Consider the following 24,478-nt stretch of genomic DNA (forward strand, 5'->3'; position numbering starts at 1 on the left):
ACTGATAAAACGTGGATTCAAGTTATTCACGTTATCAGTCTGGCCAAAGCCAGGCTACTAGTACACTACATATCCTTGTAAAGGCTTATCCACAGACCATGAACTCATTGGCTACTTGTCTTAAAGCAGTGGTTCACAATTTTTACCTGATCAGATCTGCATTCTTCTGTAAGCTCTAGTGGAATGGAATTACTTGATCCAGTTGGTCTAGTACTTTTCAAGTGTCAAATCACATCAACTTGTCTCAAGACATTTTACATGTAGAGCAGAGACCAGACAGTCCCACGGTGAGCAAGAAATTTTGCGACAGCGTCAACGAAAAACTCCCCCTTAACTGGAAGTTGTCAGGCAGACCCAGACCGAGTCGGAGTAAAGAAAGAGAGAGAAGAGACAGAGGGAGATACAAGCAATACAAGTAGCAATAGCAGTAGTACCATAGACTGTGTAGTACTCACATATTCCCCCCTTTTACCCAATTTCTATAGCCTATGTTACTTTGAATTGTATTTGACTGATAACAGAGTTGGATAACAGAGCCATCCATATAGACATCAAATACTAATTTATTCACATTGTGGAAAAGAAACAGATTGATCTTTGCTTTGTTACATACAAATGTGTCTTAATGTCGTCTGCTATAAAGGCACAAGTAAACAGTAGGACAAACTTCAACAGCCTTCATTTAGATTTAATATATCATTCATTAAAAACATGTGCACAACCTATTTCTATCTTCATATACTGTATGTGTTTAATATGGAAGCCATGTGGTGTGCAATATTAAGTTCATAGACACAATCTGAACAAATAAACGGTACACAACAGGACAGACCAAATAAATGCTACATCTTACCCTTCTCCCTGACAGCAATGCAATCAGATCATCAGATAACAGTGAATCCAAAAAGCATAACCATTACAGTTGCATTATAAAAATATGCATTTTAAATATCTAACACGATTTCAGTAGTAGATGACTGTACAGTATGATTGCATAATCATTATTGTATAATGAGCAAACCAGATTTTTATTTTGACCTCAACATCAAACACAATTGATTGCATTACATTCAGTGGTACACAGGTGTCCAATTGTACACAGCAAAATCATCAGTGTTAATTTATCCACTTGTTAACTCTGTGTGTACAAATGTAACCAAATGGACCTTTATGGTTCTATTTGATTCTGTTACAAGTAAAAGTACAAACAAACATCACAGTAAGGCAACACAGCATTTACAAGTTGCTTCAGTTACCAATCCGATCTGTGGATGTACGTATGTTCCACTGGTTGATTTGTTTCTATTGGAAAACGTGCAGTGAGAGTCATATACTTATAGCTTCTTCCTTTCTGGTGCCTAAGCATGCAGAGTTAAGAGGAATATGAAGGCCTAGATATAAAACTAGAGATGGCCCTGTACTCACACAACCTCTTATGAAAATGCCATTATGTATAATGTTCTTCCACTGTACAATCATATTAAGGAATATGATAGAAAAAAAACATGATAAAGAGAAAGATGACATAATATAGTAATACACTGAGTGGATAGTTAGCCTGACACTCAGCCTGAATTCTCATTTTGTTTCACTTCATTATGGACACAAATAAATATTACTTTTTGAAAATAATGCAACATTTTGCGCATGAGAACGATTTATAAATGAATCCCCATAACTTTTCCACATGCGACAAGCAGAGAGGATTGAAGAAAAGAAGAAAGACACAGGCTTCTCTTCTAAGTCACTCAGAAACAGACAGTGTCACTAGTTTCTTGACTTTCTTCAGGGCTGTCATAGTCGATTGCTTCACACAAGGGTTCCTTAAAAAAAAATAGACAAATGTGGTTGATGGTCATGAACCTATGCCATCTTCTAATGCTGTCTTTTTACTGATTAAGTCCCTAGTTTTGCAGAAACCAGAAAATATCTCTGCAGCAACCCCTGCAGTCTTACTTCTCTGTATGAAAAATTAGATCAATATGTCAATACAAAGATTGGTTCAATCTATACTTAACCAAAAGCACCAAAATGTTCGTTCGTATCTACACAACATTCCATAAAGCTCTATTTCATGTCCTGAAATAATAAATGATCAAAGGATCAATTGATTGTTCAATCAATCAATCAATGTCTCGTTATTTCCTCATTTTTTATGAAGAAATTACTGCAGATAATTGCGATAAAACGAGGTAGACAATCGGCTTCACTCCTGTTTCAAAAATCTAAACGTTTAACAATATGAATATACAACAATTTTGGTTAAATATAGAGGTACAAAACATGGGAGAAAGAAGAAATGGATGGTTTGGGGCAGGAAAGTCTCCAAAATACTCACAGACAACTGCTTCCTATCCGAGGCTGAGAACACAGAGACGGAAGGAGGGTGGGAGAAGGACAGAAATAGATAGAAATGTGGAGAAGGACAGAAGCACTGTACTTACACAGCAAGGCTGACAAATACAAGCACACAACACAACATTTACGAATTATGCATTTTCAAAACTTTAACACTTATCTTCCTGAGCTGAATTACCTGTTTAGTACATGGCATGCTGTATGTTAAAACAATAAGTGATGTACCATGGTCTGCTAAAAATATTCCATAACATTACATTTTTTACATTCTCGATGATGATGTACAATGATGTACGATGATTAGAGCGCCCCTCACTTCACACAGGTGTGATTTTATATTGGTGAAACCTATTCTGGCTTGGATTTGGGGTTGTGTCATTTAAATACATTCCCTAAGACCCTCCAACAAAATGTCACTGAGGTCTGAGTGTGTCGTCCATATGCTACGTGTAGGCTGACATGCTGACTCATACAGGAGCATATCCTTATGCTTGATTTATACTTAAAAAATTAGAGATCTACAAGCTTACAATGCGTCGCGGGGCAATGCACGCTGAGCTTGTAGATCGGCTATTCTCGGCACACAACACTGCCGTGCAACTAAGTTTAAATCAGGCTTTATAAATGATATGCTATTCAGAGCATGGTAGCTCATGACCAAAGCATTAACCGCGCAGCTAATGCAATGGATCAGAGCCAAGAGTACTGTATGCATGCTGCTGTGAATATTGAAGCTGAACCAACTGTGATGCAGTCAGAGCCCATGCCATGAGACAGACAGCTAGCTGAGGTGGAGGACAGAGCCACAACATTTAGCACGGAATTGCTGCATTCAACCACAACCATTACATCTCCAGAGAAAAGAATGAGAGACAGATAGAGAAGGAGACCCCTACATTGCAACACAGACTGAAACCATCCAAGGGTGGGCGGGTAATGCTAAAGATAAGGTGAGGATTGGTGGGGAGTGAGTGAGGGGAAGAGGCTGGTGGTCTGATTAGAATTATTGACGTTGATTTAAAGAGGGTGATTCCGACACTAACTTCACTTTGCTGTCCCTCTGGCATCAGAGCCTCAGGGGTGACGGCGAGGGGCAGCCAGGGCCGGTTCCCGGCACTGTAGAGTCTGGGTCGCTTGAAATCGTGACTGGACAAGGGGGTGTAACTATTCCGTCGCAGAAGGGGAGTGGCCTCCCTCGAGACTCTACCCTGGTAGGAGATGAAGGGGAAACACCGCAAAACATTCAAGAAAAAATATATACTATAGGTGGGAACACACAACAGCATCGGCTCCCTGGGCCAACCTCCACCAGACACAGACAAACAAAAACATAAACTACAGGGAACATAACAATATTATTGTTCAGATACATAAATGTAATTTCACTGCAAGACAAATAGTGGTAGTTATATTAATCCGACTACATGAGAAGACACAGCATCTGATCTGATCAAGTCAACAAGCCTTTCCACAGAATGGGAGCGGTAACATTTAGACTAGATTTGCACTAGATTTGAAGAGCAAAGCAGTGGATCAAACTGAATTGTCTATCCTTAACCATTTTAAACCATATATACTTCCTTGACCGCCGGGTCCCCAGCGGTCTAGGCCCATTTCCACACCAAACTCTCTTTGCCAAAAATACCCAATCTACAAACTCACAAAACAAGCTGCGAGCTTGTAGATTGGTGTTTTTGCATAAAGTGTGCCTACTATCATTACTATGACATGGCCAGAATATCATGGATTCTAGGGATTCACATACTTACGTATACAAATAACCTATGAGCACTAAACCAGTGACAGAAAGAGACCGGAGCAGAGGAATGGTAATGATGTCAGATCAAGCAAGCAGAGATGTATAATCAGCCACAGCCTACAATAAAGACTATCATGTTAGCTACTCACATAATCAGGCATAGCTTGAGCCACTTTGATTAATTAGGGAGGTCAATGAACACAGGAACACACTCGGGTTCCTTGTGTGATTAGAACAGAGCAGGGATGTTTAGGCCTAGTTCACACCTACACAACAAATGTTCGGTCCGTGTGTGATGCCTGATTGCTTTTTGATTGCTGCTCCAATTCATTTTCAATGGGAGTCACATGGTTTGACCAAACATTTTTGTTTGATGAGGGGGGAGCAATCAGCAATCAGCCATCAAACACAAATGTTTGATCAAACCATGTGACTCCCATTGGAAAAGCATTGTGGTGGCCCAAAAAAACAAAAAAATGACCAAACATTGCTTGATTGGTGTTTGGTACGTGTGAATGAAGCCTTAGGGAACAATTCAAAGAAGCAAAGCAATTATCATATTTGGGCTGTGATTGCGATGCACCTACAGTACATTGGGATTGCATTGCAATTGCACCTACATTGGGATTAGCTGACATTACAAGGGAGAACTTGTAAATGTTCGAATGAGTTTTACATTGAATGTTATCAAATAGTTACTATTTAATAGTAGATAAACACAACGGCTTAATATGTTTTAGGCTGCAATTCAGGTATGGCAAATGCACATCGATACAGCATTCATTTCTTAGCTTGGGCCAGACTTACAAGAGGCCTGTCTCGATGTGTATTCACTGCTTCCACGTCAAGATAAAACATCTCCACATTACAACCTGGAGAAAAAGAAGAAATAATACATCCAGGTGAATGCGACAGCACTTTTTAAGAGAGGACTAAAGACCTAACTTTTTTAACAAAGCATTCTAGGCTTATGCCCTGTTCTAAATGTTTTGTTTCAGTTTCTTTTTAAATGGTGTGATGATTCTTTTTTGTGCAATTGCCTATTGTAGCGCTTTGACAAATATATAAAGTGCAATATAAATAAAATCCATTATTATTATTACATTTCTGGAACCGCTCAAGACATAACATATACATATGAACTGTACTTCTAAAAAAGGAAAGACCTACAGTACCATACGCAACAGGTGTGAGCTTGAGCACTGTATGAAGTGGACATTTCATGTATGGTAGATCATCTGTGGGAAAGAAGAAAGAATGCAATGTATTTATCATCATGTATATGTGTGTGAATTGATCTGTACATTATCTCACATTACTCAGAAGCATGTCTAGAGGCATTCTCTACAGACCCTGTGTGCGTGTATATCTACTGCTTAAAGTTTAAACCTGATATAATTTGTCATGGCATCATTGTGTTATCTTTTTATGGCGTGGCTCCTATTAGGAGGGCAGCTGTCTAGAATTGGTCTGTGTGTGTGTGTGTGTGTGTGTGTGGTGTGTGTGTGTGTGTGTGTGTGTGTGTGTGTGTGTGTGTGTGTGTGCGTGCGTGCGTGCATCAGTGGATCAGTGACAAATTACATGTGCACGCTGCCAAGAAAATAACTCCCACAATAATTTTCACATAATGTATCTGTATATGTTTTTTTTAGTCACATCATTATTAGAACCTGTCGTCTTCGATTGTTTTCTCAGTTAGACCGTGAGCCAGGGGGGTTGGTCGGTACCATCTGGCTGAATAATGCTCATCGTGATTTTTGTGAAGGTATACATGTCTAGAGTTAGAAAATATGTGATAGCATTGCACCAGTGGTAGCTTTATGAGTGTTATCATGCATTTTTTTTATATCATCATATTCAAAAGCCCTTGAATATGATGGAATATAATCAGGATTAATGATGCGTAGCCTGCGGAGTTAGTTCAGGCAGACATACTCGAGGGGGTTCATGCCATGCTCAAAGGCGCATACTATACTCAAGGGGTTAACATGCTGCATTACTATGTGGGTGTATAAGGCCCAGGCCACACGTCTATGGATCTTTTGCAAAACGCACATTTCTCTGTGCGTTTGGGCCTTTCAGCCACACGCAAACGGCGTTTTCGGCCACTCAAACAGAGGTTTTTTGAAACGGATAAATAAGTGAAGATTTTCGAAAATATCCGGATCGGTGGAGCTGTGTAGTCATGCAAAACGGAGCTTTTGAGAAACGATGATGTCACCGCTTATTAGCGCATATAATTTTTACTATAATTAGGTGAGAAATGCAGCTTGTGCCTGCATGGAAACTACACAGATATCTATCCAATTGTTCATGTTTATATATCACTGTTAACAACTTTAAAACTTATCATTGCATCAACTGCAGCGAGCAAAGGCTCTGCTCTGCTGCATCCAATAATAAATATATCAGCCTACTAGTCCAGTGCGGACTGGTGATTTCATTTGTATTGGTGCCAAGTGCTAAGCACAACCGATTGTTTTAATTCAAAGTGGTATATATTCTGTGAAATGTTTATCGTCATTCCGTGTATCTACAAGCTCCAAGTGTTGCGTCCACATGCAGCGCGTTGTGAGCTTGCAGATCGTCGGTGCCGTCCATGAATCCAAGCAGAGGTCCTCAAGTATAGGTAAAACACTGCCAGTCCTCAGCGCAATGGCCCGTTGCGCAAAGAAGTTGAGATTTTACTTGTGCGATATTCAGACAATCTTCAACCGATTGTTATAATTCGAAGTGGTATATATTCCGTGAAGTTTATATTTTCATTGGGTGTACAAGTCATGTTTTTAATATGCCTTTATCAAATGATATAGAGAGATGGGTAGTGCCCAAGTATATTAGCCATGCAGCCTATATGATCTGTGGTGCGCATGCTAGGCCTACACTCTCTCAATTAGGGATTTTCCCAAAGGTTAATTTCACTGATGTGACGTGTACAACCTTTATTCAAATAGTTTCATTTGTATTGGAGTGCGAAGCTTGAACAATAGGTTAATTGCGGAACGCTATGGATAAACTGTGGATATTAACCTATAAGGACCCAGGCCAAATTCCATTGCGCAGTAGCCTATACACCAACAAGTCTATGCGTGGTGTGGCACATCTCTCTCATGTTTAGGTAATTAAGGGCGCACCATTGACTGCATCTCACTCTGCCTACATGCTGACAATGTGCGCGCGTGAACTTGTATTAGCCTACACATTATAACGTGACATTTATTATACAGCTCGAAAATATAGCCACTCTACAAGCTCACAACTGGTTGTGGACACTTCTATAGGTCTGACTATGCTATTCATTTTTGTGCAGGACTTGCCAAGTCGCCAGAGCAATGGTAAAGTGTTTATCATTTTTAAATTATATGGAGAGAAAAGTCGAGAGTCGGGATTTGGAGATTTACGCACATAGTGTGACATGCTGATAGACAATGAAAGAAACATGTTCCACTTCCACTCACAATTTAGGTGGCTTTTAAAATGCGGTACTTATTCCTTCATTAAAAAATATGATTGGCACCATAAGTGTAAATATAAAATCAAGTATAATATAGCCTACAATTGAAACCTGCTACTGCAGTGATTTTATCCTGTGTTCAATGCGTTTCTGCGTTTGGGTGTGGACATAGATATCTCTGTCGTATGGCCAGGGATTTTTTCTAAAACGGAGGACGAAAATATCCGTTTTGCAAAAGATCCAGAGTAGTGTGGCCTGGGCCTAAGTGTGTGCAAGTCCCACACGTCATTCACTGATTTGGCAGTCAGCTGACCAATTGGGCAGGCTACTTAAGCTCACCAGACTGCATGCTCTTCCTGCCTTCCTCTGCATATGGTTCCTGGTTGTTATGCGATGTTTGCTCCCCATGGGGGTTTTATTCCCTGCTCTTAATGTTTTATGATGGTGTTTAATCGCGCCGAGCAGGGAGAAAATGCAGCAGAGCCGAACGCCAAGTCTAATATCGTATTCTCATTCTATATCTCATTCTATAAATATATTCGTGAGTTGTCTGACTGAACTGTTATTATGGTAATCTCACACTTCATATCGCACACACCATACTTGTACCTTTCATTAGCCCTAAAAGGAAGAAAGAAAAAAAAACACCAGCATTAGAATGGGACAGTCCTGTGCAACCTCATATCCATGTGCAAAGACAAGATCAGAGCACAGAATACTTTGCTGGCAGGGAACTTCCCAGACTACCCTGATGTGCTGGGTGAGTTGGGTGTCACAATGTAACAATCTGTTGCCCTGTTATACCACGAGGGCTCATATACAAGTGGAATGTGGCAGACCACCAAGCTCAACTTGAAAGTTCGGCTGATGTCACACAATTTGGATGGGAGATCCACATTTTGCTAAGGGTGACCTGACACCTGATGAGATGTTCAAGCTACAAATGAGAAGTGATGTTGATAAAGAGGATATAGTTTTGACGATGAGGTAGACCAGGATTTGGGTAAGATATTGCTGCCAATCAGGAGGGCTAGGGCCAGGAGGATGTGGTGGGTTGATTTTATGATCCTGATTATGAGTTGATAAATCATATTTTCTTATAGTATACTAATATACTAGTTCTTGTGCTGCTATTGACAGTTATTTTAACTATTTCTTTCCCCAAGTCCGTATATATACGGAGGTCGACGCTATAGGTGGCGTCATATCCCAGGTCCGTATATATAGGTACCCCAGCGTATACTCCGTCTATATAATATTTGAGTCGTACGGAAGCTTTTAACATTGGTCCGGTTCCTATAGCAACGCCCCACCGTTCCAACTATGGGATTGCAAATATAATCTCAGTGCAAACCAGTTATCAATAACCTCTATAAATCGGAATCCAGGAGAGCTGACCTTGGTGGATTTTCTGCCATCCACATCTAGGATTTAATTTGTGCCTTTGTACCGTGACGCTGCCGCCATGTAAAAGCTTCTGACGAAAGGTAAACAGTGTGTGTTTGTTCCAGTGCTGCTAGAGTGTGTGTAGCGAGTGTGTGGGGGGCGAGCAAATTTCGTCTTTTAAAGTGAACGCGTATGCTGGCACTGGGAACTGGGGTTTATGCTAACAGCTAGCGGTAGAGATAGAGTTAAGTGAATCATGAACGTTAATCAAGTTGTTTCTATTTGTTGGTCAAATTTAGCATTGACCAGACCTTTAAAATGTGAGATTGACCTGATAGCTTCAGGAATGCATTCTACACATATGAAAATCCAATGAGCTCGCCGCTCAGTGGCCTTTTTGGATTATGCCAATTACCAGAGTTTTGGCAACCAAGCTAAAATTGTTCTAAGACCCCAAATACAAATCAACAACAAAAACTTTATATGAAACAGATAGAAGTCAAATGGACTAAAAGGTGATATTAATGTATGTAATGGTGAACGGAAAGTTATCTTGTGCATTACTTACACTGTACACTTACACTATATTTAGTTTATTGAATTTCATAAAACATTTCCTTAGAATGTATGTTCTAAAATGGTTTTAAATATTTACAGTTATTTACAGAGGGAACCTTTGTGCTACATCTTTCATAAAAACAGAAAAAACAGTCTCATGTAATATATAGTCACTATGTTGTCTCTCCTGTAATGGATAACATTTCTAGACATGCTAATTTTAACAACTTTTCAGAGAAATATATAGTCTGAGCTGTATCCCAACCATTCTTCAAAGATAAATGATCAATAATAAGAGAGAACCATCAGTTTGAAGTAGAATGCTTCATTCGGATTTAGAAAATTGTGTTTTGGCATGTGGTGATAAATGGAGTGATAACACACAGAAAGCTACCACCACTGCAATGCTATCACATATTTAGCACTATGCACTAGGGATGTATACCTTCCCAAAAATCACTATGAGAATAATATTCAGCCCATTGGTAACGATGACACCAGATTTGGGGTCCTGGCTCACGGACTAAGTGACGCAAGTATAAATTATCCATGATTTATTTTTTATTTTTTTCTGACCTGCACCCTTGTCTAGGAAGTAAGACAGCAGACAGCGCATCACGGCCTGATGACAGATGACCAGCACGTTGCCCTGGCGCTCAAGCTCCATGATAACTGGTTCCAACCTCTGAACAAGATCCTGATAGGACTACAGTGAGAGACAGAGGACACACATTTAGCTTCGACCACCCTTTATTTTATTTGTATTTCTTTTAATAGGCTTATTGACAGTGTACTTGTGATATTGTCTTAAATATTTAAAGGTGATATTAAAAGTGATATTCTTCGGTTAAAAGGTTAAACCACGATATTCTGATGGTAATCATTGTTATAGAGTGTTTGTTCAGTAACAGGGGTCTTCTTGTCTCTCCAGCTCTTTAATAAACAGAGAATACATTGTCAGGTAGGTGACAAAATTTCAGCCAATCAGGAGAAAATCTATCATGTAGGCCATTTATCAGCATCATTTGTATAGTGTTCCAGTTCCAATTTTGTCTGCTCATTTCTTTGTGTCATCACTCAGAATCGGTATCCTGACCGAGTTCTCTATGCTGATTGATTGGATAAAATTGGTATCCTGAGTGACCTGAAAATGCATTTTCTGTTTAATAAAAAGCTGGAGAAACATGGAGGCTCCTGTTACTTAAAAAAGTGAGAAAGAAAAAGTTGTATCTTGGCTGGTGGTGTCTGACAGAAATGGAATGAAATACAGGTATTTTGCCCAGAACAGGTGCAAGGTACAGTGAAGTCCAGGTTACCTCTCCTCCTGGATAGCGATAGTGGTATTTGTCCTGGTCCCTCAAAGCAAACTCTTCTGGGAATGAGCTTTGAATCATCTCATAGGACATCTCCTCGCACACGCCCTGGAGCATGACAAGAGAGTGAGATCATGTCAACAGATAATGCTGAAGGTGTCTGATGTCATAAGCAAACAATGAATGGAAACTATACCTGAATGCAATGAGTGGAATAACAAAGAAGAAAACGATTTGGTAGTTTCCACTTTTGAAGGGAAATAGCCCCTCCTTTGTCCAGCTTGTGGTGTGTGTGTGTGTGTGTGTGTGTGTGTGTGTGTGTGTGTGTAAACACAAACTTAAACACAAACTAACACAAACATTAAATGCCATTGACAATGAATGGACAATTTTGAGTGTTTGTGTAAACCCAAACATTGAAGACGAAGGTGAGGACGCAAATTCTGATTGGCCGGAATGAGATGATGTATGATGATGTACGTGCACATGCATTGCACAGGTGCATGATGAGAGGCAGTACAGTACAGTACAGACTACATAGTCCGACAGCCAATAATAGTCCCACAACCAATAGCCCGACAACCAATAGTCCGACAGCCAATAGTCAGACAACCAATAGCTCGACAGCCATTAGACCCGACAGCAATAGTCCGACAACCAATATTTCGACACCTCAACATCACCACTCAGTTCAGACTGCTTTCACTTAAAGTGATTTTTTTTTCCTTTTAAAAAAATAATAATATTTGTACATTTAAAAACTGTGTACATTGGCGACTATAATCTAGCATTCTATCTGATCTTGAGGCCTTTTTATCCCTTATCAACTAGTCAACTAGTACCAACGAGGTCAACTAGTGGATTTACTAGTCGACTAGTTGAATAGTCGACTAGTTGCTTAAAGCCCTAGTTCAGAAGGGTCTGATTTCTTGCTTCCGCCTCATTTTGACTTTAGGAATGAACCACCTATATTTTGTCCCTTTTCTTCTACCCCACCCACCCCTGTTAGCAGTGAACAGAAATCAGGTTACTGACAGCATCAATTTCGTTGAGTATCTTCCATTGTTCGTAGGGAACACCCAGCTCCTCAGCTGTCTGGATGGTTCTCCTTAGTTGGCTGGTCCACACCTTCAAGTCTGACAGCTGGTGTTCCTCAATGAACTTATGCAGTGCCTGGGCAAACTGGGCATGAAAAAGACAGAGAGAAAACGTGGCATTTGTGTATTATTATAAATCGTATGGTAGCTCACACAGTACATTTAGCGGATTCTAATGAAAATCAACCGATAATCATCAGTAGGTTACTTTAACACACAAATGCAATCGAGGCAGCAGGCTCGCCTGAGCCGACTGGCTGTGATTATGAAACGCAGAGACGTCCGACTTTCGTTGGTCGCGTTGTCTGACTATTACTAACCCTAAATCTAACCCTAACCTCAGTCTTAACCGGCCACGTAAGTCGCCTAACCTCATATCAGTCTTAACCGGCCATGTAAGTCAGTTTCACAATGTTTTCGCTTTGGCGGCAGTAAAAGTTCACGTCTGCGTTTTCTAATCGCAGTCAGTAGGCTCCAGGAGAGCCTGCTGGCTCGATTGCATTCGAGTGATAAGTAACCAACTGGTAATTATTGGTTGATAACATTTGAAGCGGGTGGTAAAATTCTGAGTGTACCCCTTTAAGGGTAGTGCATAAAAGGAGTGACCAGGTTTGAGGCCTCATGTTTGGCCAGAAGCCTGATTTGAGTGTTTGTTAGGGACCTGGAGGCATGAGGTGTACACTGTACTTGGTAAGAAAACCTCAAAGAAAAGGTTGATTTTAATTAGTGACATTTTCTATTACATTTACCGAGTTCAGCAGGTGGGATGTTTTGTGGAGGGGAGCTGGGACACTGCTAGAGTCCCAGCTCCCCTATATCGTGCAAGCATGATTGAACCCTACAAACCCTCCCGAGCACTCAGATCAGCCAACGCAGGGAAGCTGGAAGTACCCTCACTAAAAACGCCGGGACAACGCTCCACACGTCCCAAACTCTTCTCCCTTCTGGCCCCAAAACTGTGGAACGCACTTCCCGTTGCAATCAGAACTGCAGCATCACTCCCGATCTTCCGCCGTAGTTTGAAAACCCACCTTTTCAGACTCTACCATGGCCCATAGCACTTACCCTACCCCCTTAGACAGCACTTTTTTAGACTTAGATAGCATTTGAAATAGACTTATAGCATGTCATGTAGACAGCACAATAACAGTACAGCATAGTATAATATATATGTTTAGCTTATATGTATAGTGTCATTATATATAGATATGTTCTAGTTACGTTCTTAGCTTACGCATGTTTCTTGATAAATGCTGTTTATATATGTGATGTATTCCCATGCTTTTTGTTCTTGCTTAATGTAAGTCGCTCTGGATTAAGAGCGTCTGCTAAATGCCTAAATTGTAAATTGTAAATTGTAGAGTTTGTATATTGATAACCCCTCTTCCCTTCTGTATTTTAACTTGAATATATGTTTCGTTTTTTGAGTGGCTCTAGCCCCTCCTAGCTATAGTGTGTAGATGCGTCTTACACAAACATTAAATTCCCATTGACAATGAATGGAAATTTTACATCATATGTGGATGAGCAAATCGGCTAATTTTGTCCTACACAAAGATTCAATTCCCATTGACAATGAATGGATAATGTGACTGATCGAGGGTTGCTACTGGGACGTAAGTCGGGACTGAGTGAGGGGTATGATGTTCGACAGACCCGAAACCCTGATGACCTTGGGATACATCACTGAGGATACATCCCAGGTGCATCCATGCGATGATTTTTGTTATAGTTAATCTATTTATAGTGACTCATAGGAATAGACTATATGTGACAACCAGGTATAGTCTGGTGACCACCAGAGAGACGGGGTCCAGTGTAGACGGCACCCAGACTTTTATCTTTTTATAAAAGAGTAACATGTTTTTCCTGTAGTAAAGTTAGGTAAACGTTTTGTGAACAGCCTTACAGTAGGTTACACATTTTAGTTTAGAAAGGTGCAATTCGAGGATATGTTCCATATCTACAACAAATTTTGTTTAAAAGGGTACAATTTGAGCATAGTAGTGCAAGAAGAGGGTGAAGGTTTGTGTGTTTGGGGGGATATCGTTTTCCTTTGCCCTGTTTCGTTCTGGTTCTTATCAGTTCATTCATGTATTTGCTTGTTCGGGGAAAGAAGCTTTTTTGCAGTCTATTTCCAGTGGCTTTGAGACTGCGAAAACGTTTTCCATTCCCAAGAGTCTGTAGGGGGTTTCCTGGCCTAGAGGAGCGGAGGGGCTCAGGTCCGGTCATGGCTCACTTCTTAGCCTTACCCATGGCTTTGTCCTTCCCCAAAACCTCCGCCTTCTTCTTGGGCTTCTTGGTGGCTTTGGCCTTTTTCTGTTTGATCATGCCGTCCACAGCGAGATCCTCCTCTTCCTCTCCCTCGGCATCCTGGGCTTCCTGCTCCGTGTCTGCACCTCCTCCCAGCTCAGACTCGGCGCCTCCTGTAGCGCGTCGGCCCTTCTTCACCGTCTGCAGGGAGTAGGGCATCAGGTGGACCTCGCGGTTGTATGCGCGGGTGAACGCTGCTTTCACTTTGGGGTCCAGCTTAGAGTAGGGGTCAGTCTTTCCGCCCCAGACACTGATCTCCATGATGTTGTCCACGTCTTGCTTGATGAGCTGGTAGTCGTCCAGCAGCTGCACGGCCTGGCCCGCTCCCTCTGCCCCCAGGCTCTGGAGAGGCTTCAACAGCGCCCCCCGCAGGTACGGCAGGTAGTCCTGGTTCACTGCCTGTCTGCTGCTCAATGTCTTTAAGGACATGTGTGAAGCCAGCTCCTGGACAACACAGGAATGTTTGTTGGTGGAAGAGAATTTGCCCAGCCAGCTTGGGAAAGTGGGGAACTGGTTCATATAGCCTCGCATCAGCTCCCCTGGTAACACACTCGCATAGACGGCCTGGGTGGGCAGTAGTGACCAGGTCTGTCCAGAGCGGATCTGTCTGTCCACCAGGTCTCCATCACAGATGGAATCAGCCGTCTTACTGAGCAGCATCAGGTGAGACTTCAAATTACCACTGGCGGCTGCTGGCCGTACGTGCACGTAGTTCTCCTGGACGAAAAGCGGCGCGAGTGAGTAGTCGTGGAAAAAGAGGTCGCTCTTGTCTATGAAGCTCATGTGGGAAGTCTCATCCCCTGAAGCAAAGACCTTCCTGCAGACATCAAAGGGTCCCATCTTCAGGTCCTTGCGGGCATTGGTGGCATCAGCCTTGCACTGGTCAAATGTCATCGCCTTTCCCGTAGCAGACCACATGCTCAGGTTGTGGACCACCTGTCGGATGTCCTGATTGGAAGCGAGGATTATTTCGTTGAGTGCTGGCGGCGGAATCTTGATGCCCTCCTTGAATGCTATTGACATCATGGCTCCCTTGATCTGCTCCACTCGAGGTCTCTGCATGCGCAGGTCGAAGCAGTAGTTGGCCAAGGACCGAATCTTTTGGTGGTTGCGATCATTGCACATGAAGATGATTGGGATCTTGCTCTGTTTGATGAGGCTAATCATCTCCTGTATCCCTCCCCGGTCCTCATTTCCAGCCATACCGTCCACCTCATCCATGATAAGGACATGCTTGTTGCTGACCGTCTGGGATGTGCCTGTATAGAAGTTCTTGATGCTAGTGTTGTTGAGTGACTCCGCTATCACCTCTTTAAGGCTGTTCTTACTGCGAGTACAGCTGGCGTTCATCTCCACATAGCTATAGCCCACCTCCTCACAGACAAGTGCTGCTGTGGTGGTCTTCCCCACTCCTGGGGGTCCAGACAGCAGAGCCGCTTTAAATGTTGATCCATCATCTCTACCGCCTCCAAACTTACCAATCTTTGCTACTGCTGGTTTAGCAGCTCCACCTGCCTGGTGTTTGTGCCAGTTTGTCAGCCAACGCAGCAGCTTATTGGCACAGCTCTGGTCCCCCTGCTGGCCAATCACAGCCTTCAGAGAGCGGGGGCGGTACTTGTCCACCCACAGCAGGCTAACAGCATCCCCGGCCAAAGAAGAGGAAGAGGGGGAAAGGCCTAGTCCCCTGCGGAGCTCGGAACCCAAGCCTCTCCCAGGTGGGGTGGCACTGTCTCCTACTGCAGGCATGGAGCTCTGGCCCTGGGCCAGGCCCCTCTTGGAGGGGCTGGGAGTCTGAGGGGACCTGGAGTTGACCTTGGAGGGTGAGATTTTCTGGGCAGGCAGGGTGCTCTTCGAGGGCTGGTTGGAATGTGTTCTGCTCTTAGAGGCCTTGCACTCAGCCTCAGCAGCAATCTCATACTTGGACGTCTTCCCTGGTTTGGTTCTGATCAGCTCCAACAGGCTGTCCTCATCAAGGATCTTAGTTCCCAGACTACCTGCCTTTTCTGTCTTGGATGCTCCACTGTCTCTGCCCTGCACCAGATAGGTGGTCTTCTTGCTGATGTTGCCCGTCACCTTGCCCCCGTAGCGCTCAATGAGAGACTTGGCGTCATCCCTCTCCATGGACTCTAAGACTCCTGTCAGCACAAAAACATACCCCTCCAGACAGTTCTCTGCACCCGTAGGTATTTCCTTTGAGCCCAGAGCACGTGGTCCATCTCTGTTTAGGTAGTTTCTGAAGGATGTAGCGTTGCCTTTCTTTTTCTCACCGTCATCAGGACTAGTGCTTGTGGACTGTGGCTTTTTGGGGAATACTTTGATTGCAGTCTCCCCTTCAGCAATACTTCCTGTTTTGGGAGTATATTTATTTTCTATGGTTAAATCTGTGCAGGGCTCCTTTTTGGGAGAGATTTTTATTTTCTTGGGTGAAATTGTTATTTCCTCCTCTTTCACCTGATCTTTGTTCTTCATTAGAGCCAGTTTGGAGCTGGCCTTCATATAAGGAGCTGTGGTCTTTTTAGGGGATGGACTGATAACCTCGCTTATGAAGCAGTCAGCCTCATTGGCCTTTGACTGTCTGCTTGTGCAGCTGTTGGCAGAGTATGTACTACTCGTCTTGGGTGATATAGTTGGCCCTGGCTTCTCAGCAGAGTCCTTACGAGCCTTCTTGGCCTGTGGTGCCTCATCCAGCATGGCCACCGTCCTGGCAAACTCATCATTGTGAACCTGCTTCTCCAGCTCCATGTCCTCCTCCATCTGCAGCTGTTTGGCAACTAAGTCATCACTCATGCAATCGTCTGGGTCCTGAGTTGGAGCCTTCCTCTTGGTGATGGCTACCAGCTTCTTATCCGAACACTGCACACTGCTAATGCCAAGAAAGTCCATCATTGAGGTTGAGGTTCGTTTGAATATACAGTATATATATATATATACGTTTCTACTTGAATAAACGTTACACTTTTGTTACATCAGCCTGTTTCTGTTCATTCTGAACCTGTACCAAATTGGGAACTTTACCTTGTTCAGTTACATTGCCCAGCATATACAGTGTAGGGTTAATGTGTTTGTAGGATCCCTCACTCCTATTTGTGAGGGTGGTATAGTCATTTCATAATATAGCCCTGCTACATTAGTTTAACTCTTAAATTAAAGGAATATGTATATTGATTGATTGTGCACGGAGGTGACACTACTGCGCATGTGAGACAATGCAAATCGAGTCACATAGGACCCAAATAGGGCCCTACCTGTCACACTTGTCCAATCAAGGAGTGAGCAACTCTATACTCTATATAACTCTATATGAGCTACTCCCATATTTGGGCATGCATATACTGATGACATCAGTGATCTCCATATATGGGAATGAATGGGACATGACAGATACATTGATGTCCATATTGGCGGTGCAACGTAGGTGTGAGGGCCGTGTATACCTGCCCGAACTCTAGATGTGAGGGCCTGAACCTCTAGTAAAATAAAATAAGTGAATCGTAAATCAATCTTGTCATTATAGGTAGATTTGTTTTTAAATGTCAAACACTTTGAAAATGGTGAAAATATCAGATCTACAAGCTCGCACAACGTGTCGCATCGCAACACGTGAGCTTGTATTGTAGATCTGATATGTCCACTATTTTTGCAAGACATCGTTGTGCGACAAAGTATAAAATAGGGCTCAGGTGATTTATCGATCTGCTGATATATAAAATAATTAAAAAATATTTGATTAATTTTAAAAAAGGATAATAAAAAGAATAATCACTAAGGTTAACCGTAGAGAATCTGCACCTGCTTCCCACGAGGTGAAAGTTCAGAGTCTCCCCCGATGCGGCCCTCCAGGTTGTGGTTGCTCTCCCCATGTCGACACAGATAGATGGAGTGAGAGTGCACGTGGATTTTCATGAGGTAGTAGACTATTTTACTCTGTATGTAGTCCTGCACCCGGTTGACCACAAAACGCCTACCCACATTCATCACCTTGATGAAAGAGAGTTCCCTGTGGAAGGATCAGAACAAGAACAGAATGGTTTGTTTTCTACCTCCACCTACTGGCTATTGTCAGAACTGCAGGGAGTAATTCAGCAAAATTACAAACTTTTCTGTTATTTGGCAATAGTTGCTGGTAAATGCCAAATGGTGGTCGTTCACCTGTCCAATTGCTAAGAGGGTAAATAAAAGTGCAGTATCAGATACATCCACAATTTACACATTTGTAATGGGAAATCTTTAATTTAGTGAGATAATGTTACCAAAACACCCATGAAGATTCATACATCCTTACTTGTCGTACTCATCAGGGTCTAATGGTTGGTAAGTAACCTTGTAGCACTCTATTCGTTTGAGAAAGTCCGCCATCACTCGCTCTCTGTGTCTTTCTGGGTAGTCTGGACTTGATACTTTTACTTCCTGCAAAGGTATTCAACATATTCCAACATGTGCATCAGTATAACATTTCTGACAAAACAAGAACACGGCGTGCCGTACGTAATAATAGACTATTGGCTAGACTCGGTCTACGTGCTAGTCAGGCACTGAATTACAGAAATTGACAGAACATACCATGATATTAGCAGCAATGACCTCTGGGTCGTCACACACAGACTCCACAAAGAACACCTGTTGGACAGAGGGGAAGTCACGTGGAGTCGTGGACAATTTATGACTCAACTGCCTGTGAATGTCAGCTGAATGAATGGGTTGATGTTAATAGAAAATGATTTGTTTTAACATTAATGTCTATTTGTATTCAAGGGTGTTAGGATGTTAGTTCTGTCTCCCCTACCCTTGTCTTTTAAGGTTTCTTATGATTGACTGAGACTCCTTTAACTTCTACCACAACCACACCTTTCTGTGATTGGTGTTTCCTTCCGTCAATCAATTAGACAATTAGCTCCTCCCCTTCGAGTGCACCAATTACCTGGCTCCCACTCCAGTATATAAGCTGTATATGTTTCTTTTCCCTTTTTACCTCCATTATGATGAATTCCTGTACTGTTCTTTGTCTATATAGAAGTGTCTATTTGTACGTCTCTAAATGTTTTGATGAATTGAACATGGTGGACCCTGTTGTAAACAAGTGTAATACTTAATTGGGTCGTCCACTCACAGTTAACAGCCTTTGTATTGAGTTTGTGCTTGAAATGTACTGTAATTCTGCAAACTGTTAATAAAATTTTCAATCAATCAATCAAAGCTGCACCTGTTTTTTCCCTCTGAAGGCGAGGCACGGACACACAGAAAAATGGAGCAAAAAGGATTCACGCGCGGAGCTTACGCACAACCTGAGTGGCAGCGTACCGTTGCGGACTTCCGCGGACTCCATTCCGCACATTCCGTCCCCAGTGTAGCCTGGCCCTGAGGCTGTTTTATGTCTTGTGATATTTGTAATTTCTTGTTATGTTCCCAAACTCTGTCTGGTGTGTCTGTTATCTTGTTATTAGGGGTACTATGACCTGTACACAACACAGTACAGTTTCACACCTTGTTAAAAATACTAGGTTAATAGGTGAAAACGATTTGGTTTCTCCAGATCCATCAAGGGGACATAACAAGAGGGGTTCCAATAACAGTGTAAGATTGGCAGCAATACACTACTGGAACATAAATCAGTTTTACTTGTTTTACCTTGAATTCATTCTCTTTAACAAAATCCAAAATGAGGTCTCGTCTCTCTCTCGTTGTGTTAGTTGCATCAAACACCTGGTGAAAGGAATCAAAAGGTTAAGACATGTAGCAAAACCTATTCTGGGACAGATAAGGATTAAGATCTTAACACCACATCAAAGAGGAGATTAAATTACCATGATCCAGACAAATTAATTCTGGGAAAACTGACAAAAGGACTCACAGCAATTTGTCCGTCTACTTTCAGATACGCCTTGACATCTTGAAGAGCAACCAGAGCACATTGTCTATGGCAAAAAGAGAGAAATACGGTAATGGAATCTATTCTAATGATCCATTTGTCATCAAGGTTTAACTCCACATTAACTTCCACATAACTGCTTGTTATGTGGAAATTATGTTGAACGGAATTGTATGAAACCAATTGGTGAGAAATGAGTCAAAGTATTGTATTTTATGGAACTTGATCTGAAATGTTATGTTATTGCTGCCTGCTATGGCAAGCTTTTGGTATTTGCTAGTCTAGTCCAATGTATATGGCATTCCCATCTTTTATGCTGGATTGGACAGATCAATACAATTGTTAGGATTGAAGTGCTAGGCTACAATAGTATTTGCCAATACTTGATACTTGATTAGGTGTTGGATGGGTGGGGGTTGTCACTTAGGACAATACCATACAAGCCAATCATAGGGACATAATTAAGAAAAAACGTTATTTTACCTCTTGTTCAACTTGGGTCTAAAATACATTCAACATCCTACAAAGCTTGTAGGTGCTAAAGTGCCTCAGATTGACAGCAGCAGCTTGTGTAATATGTAGGTCAGTGCATAGCAGCATTGGTTTGTAGCACCTCATTTGAGTGTGTCAAAGTACAATCATTTATTAGCACTTTGTATAGCTTTTCCAAACATGAGTTACAAGGTGCTTTATAATAAGTAAATATGCATACTACTGTACAAACATAGACTAAAACAGTATGTGTGAATTACTCCAAGTTATACACAGACAATGGCAGTCTGAGATAACACTAGTGTGAACCTGGCCTTCAATATTGATTGCTGGCCCAAAAATAGCTTAGTCACTAAAGCAGCAGTGGAGACTGCAGAATGAACCAACTGAGGAAATATGATACTGCCTCACACAACACGGTTTATCACACGGCCGGTTCTAATAATGGTGAATGTACATTACCAAGAATGAATGTGTAAAAACAATCTGTTCAAAGTGTGGAACTTACTTCCTGATTCTCATGGCCTCCTCATTGTCGTGGCGGAAGAAATCATAGGACTTATAAGACCTGACGGCCTCTCTCCGGTACACACCCAAGTTAAACACTGCAAATGGCACACATAATGGAGTCAACAGTTTGCCCTTGATGTGTTTTGAAGACCAATGTTATTATTACTGTCAATAATACAGCTCAAGAATAACTATAAGGCCTCAATTATGAGAGGCTCTGCAATATCAATTCCTTCTCAGAGATACAACTAAAGATATATTTGAAAGTATACCAGATACAATTATGCTATAGGACCATACAAAAGCAAACCTTTTTTCAATAATATCATTTTGCAACTCCAGTTTATTCTCCCGTGGACCGGCACTGCTACAAAGACTTTGGTGTGCGTAAGCATCCTCGTGCACAGTGTATGAAATTTAGACAGCCATAGTGAAGTCTTTGACCAAGTTGAACCAACACAGAGGCATGTCTACAATTGTGGCTTTAAAACAAAGGTTCGTCCTCATTTAAAAATGACATGTTTAAGAATAACTTCTATTATTATGCTGATTGAGAAGGTGGCTTCCATCACACTATACCTTTGGTAGGGACTCCTATCCAGTTGAGGTATCGTGTCAATTTCTTGGCCATGTAAGTCTTTCCCCTTGCAGGCAGACCGATCATTACAATCACCGTTTGAGAGTTGGTCATGTAGGAGGCCCAGGCTAAACAGATGAAACACATCAGTCAATACATGAATAAATATTGGCAGCTATGCTACCATATGTGTAATAATTGTGTTCATTTCCCATTGTTTATCGTCTGCATTGTGAAATATATTACAGACCATATTTCATAACAGACAGGAAATTAAACATGGAATTGTGCAAAGATAAGTAAAATGAAAGAGATTAGATTTGTTGTGTCCTTCAGAATGTTAGTAGAACCGAAACCTGTACCTGTACATAACAAATACTCTCTTGAAACGTTAATTAAAACTAGAAAGAAAAGCCAAAGGCGTTGGGTCCCTTCCTACCTTAAATACCCCAAAACCCCAAAACCCCTGGCCGATTCACTCATCACCTTTGAGTGTAATCCAATGTGGTTTTGGGTGGATGGCTGTTCTGTTGGACTTGGAATGATGAATTCCTGTTCTGTTCTTTGTCTATATAGAAGTGTCTATTTGTACGTCTCTAAATGTTTTGATGAATTGAACATGGTGGACCCTGTTGTAAACAAGTGTAATGCTTAATTGGGTACTGTAATTCTGCAAACTGTTAATAAAATTTTCAATCAATCAATCAAAGAGAAGCGAGTACTTAATCTATACAGCTGCATGTCTGCCTACAGGTACCAACTGTGTTGAGGACATAGGTGTATACTGGGCCATTCATTAATAGCGCATGGTTTGGATTTTTTGCTGTGATTACTTTAGGCTTTGCATATTTGTATTATGGTGATTGGTTATTTGCTGTGTGTTTAGTTCAGAGGACCCAGTAGGCGTAGGCCCTGAATCTTTCACCCTATATCACCTGCCCTTGGTCTCAGTCCCACTTTTAGGATCATGATTTCCCAGCTATAATAACCACTTTCCCTTCTGTATTTTAACTTGAATATATTATTCTACATGTTGAATAAACTTTACACTTTTGTTACATCAGCCTCTGGTTCTGTTAATTCTGAACCCGTACCAAATTGGGGAACCTTACCTTGGTCAGTTACATTGTCCAGCATATACGGTACTGTATATGGTGCTATGGTTAAGGGTGAGGCGTAGGCCGTAGGCCGATTTGTGAGGGTGGCGACATGGCGTAGTCATTTCATAATATAGTCATGTCATAATATAGCCCTGCTACATTTATAACAATATTTACAAATGTTATTTATTTTATAACATGTGTAAAGGCCACCTATACCACCTGTACTCCTGTGTGTCCACGAGTCATGCACATGTGCAGAGATGTGCTACATGGTGCACATGTGCAGGGATGAGATGATGCGTTTCAAATAGTAAAGTAACTAAAAGCACACGCACCCATTTATGGGTGACAAAAAAATAATATTATTATATCACACTTGAAAGAATGAAAGCTAGTCTGTCCAACTGTCCCAACCCATGACTTATAATTACGGCACGTTTGGAGGCAATTGTAGGCCTACTACTGGTGTGCTGTGTGAGACTGAGACCACATAATTATCTCTCCAGATGTAATTATAACATGGAGTGTCCCAAAAAGTGTACATTTATGACACAAGCTTTGTCATTATCAACAAGATCTCCTCATAATTGCCACACAAAGAGTTGCAGTATCAGATCATTTGTTTTCACATTTTGTCATAGACAAAATGTGACATCCATTCTGTAGATTTTGTTTGTGCATCTTCTGAGGTTAGCCAACCAACCATGGACTTAATTTACTTGCTTTCCATTAAAACTACTAGTCCACTATTAACTGTTTTGTGTTAACTATCCATTAATAACTTTTGTAAATGTACTAGGCTTCATTAAAAAACACCTGCATTTTCAAAACATTTTGAGCATTCAGGCAGACATTTAGAATATCATAATGTCCAATATGTGTGACCTGCTGCTCTGAACAACTCATTTGGGTTGACTAGCATGCAGGTTCAGGTTCTGAACAACTCATTTGGGTTGACTAGCATGCAGGTTCAGGTTCTGAACAACTCATTTGGGTTGACTAGCATGTAGGTTCAGGTTCTAATCTGAACAACTAATTTGGGTTGACTATAGCATGCAGGTTCAGGTTCTGAACAACTCATTTGGGTTGACTAGCATGCAGGTTCAGGTTCTGAACAACTCATTTGGGTTGACTAGCATGCAGGTTCAGGTTCTGAACAACTCATTTGGGTTGACTAGCATGCAGGTGCAGGTTCTGAACAACTCATTTGGGTTGACTAGCATGCAGGTTCAGGTTCTGAACAACTCATTTGGGTTGACTAGCATGCAGGTTCAGGTTTACTTACAGCATTTCTTCTCATTCATTCTAGGCTCCGTTTTCTTGGCTTCACTTTCAGCCAAGTTTATAGAGCCCAAGTCTTGGATGCTTGACATGGTGATGGAGGATATATAGCAATATTCAAAAGATCCTTCTCAGCGGCCCATTGTCTGAAACAGAGGGATGTTGTTGCTTAAAGGACCACTTCACCACTTTTCAACCTGCCTTCATATAATTGGTCCACACTCCTCACTAATGTTCATGATAAAATGCCACAGTTTTTTTTCTACTCTGTCTGTGTCTCATGGGAGGGCTGTGGGCAGTTCAGAAACCCGTCCACCAGTGACATCATCGATGGGGAATCCAAGCTAATAGAAACTGCAGGCTTTCTAGTCCTGAAAAGTTGCAATGCGAAAATGGAAGCCATCGTTCTCA

At 41.6% G+C, this 24,478-nt stretch overlaps 2 protein-coding genes across 2 annotated transcripts; both read right to left on the bottom strand.

The window, feature by feature from the left end:
• Positions 1-672: 672 nt before the first annotated feature.
• On the bottom strand, positions 673-24,233 carry pfkfb2b (6-phosphofructo-2-kinase/fructose-2,6-biphosphatase 2b). Its single transcript, XM_079509570.1, has 15 exons — positions 24,072-24,233; positions 21,686-21,811; positions 21,105-21,201; positions 20,087-20,150; positions 19,864-19,938; positions 18,799-18,855; positions 18,521-18,645; positions 18,028-18,235; positions 11,864-12,010; positions 10,832-10,936; positions 10,092-10,221; positions 5,293-5,355; positions 4,925-4,989; positions 3,402-3,566; positions 673-1,823 (listed from the first exon to the last, which is right to left on the bottom strand). Exons 1-15 carry the CDS (start codon positions 24,157-24,159, stop codon positions 1,749-1,751), a joined length of 1,590 nt encoding a protein of 529 aa, XP_079365696.1. The 5' UTR covers positions 24,160-24,233; the 3' UTR covers positions 673-1,748.
• On the bottom strand, positions 13,888-17,171 carry LOC306929147 (replication factor C subunit 1-like). The gene has a single exon (XM_079509567.1). The coding sequence runs from the start codon at positions 17,122-17,124 to the stop codon at positions 14,161-14,163; it is 2,964 nt and encodes a 987-aa protein (XP_079365693.1). The 5' UTR covers positions 17,125-17,171; the 3' UTR covers positions 13,888-14,160.
• Positions 24,234-24,478: the final 245 nt, after the last annotated feature.

This window comes from Electrona antarctica, assembly GCF_951216825.1.
Source record: "Electrona antarctica genome assembly, chromosome: 9".
Taxonomy (NCBI): Eukaryota; Metazoa; Chordata; class Actinopteri; order Myctophiformes; family Myctophidae; genus Electrona; species Electrona antarctica.

Excerpts from the sequence above, each read along its gene's own strand:
- pfkfb2b (XM_079509570.1), bottom strand. The coding sequence starts at position 24,159 with ATGTCAAGCATCCAAGACTTGGGCTCTATAAACTTGGCTGAAAGTGAA. Across the intron at positions 10,222-10,831 it reads ATCGCTATCCAGGAGGAGAG|TCCTATCAGGATCTTGTTCA; the intron begins GTAACCTGGACT and ends CTCTCACTGTAG. Across the intron at positions 3,567-4,924 it reads CACATCGAGACAGGCCTCTT|GGTAGAGTCTCGAGGGAGGC; the intron begins GTAAGTCTGGCC and ends ATCTCCTACCAG.
- LOC306929147 (XM_079509567.1), bottom strand. The coding sequence starts at position 17,124 with ATGATGGACTTTCTTGGCATTAGCAGTGTGCAGTGTTCGGATAAGAAG.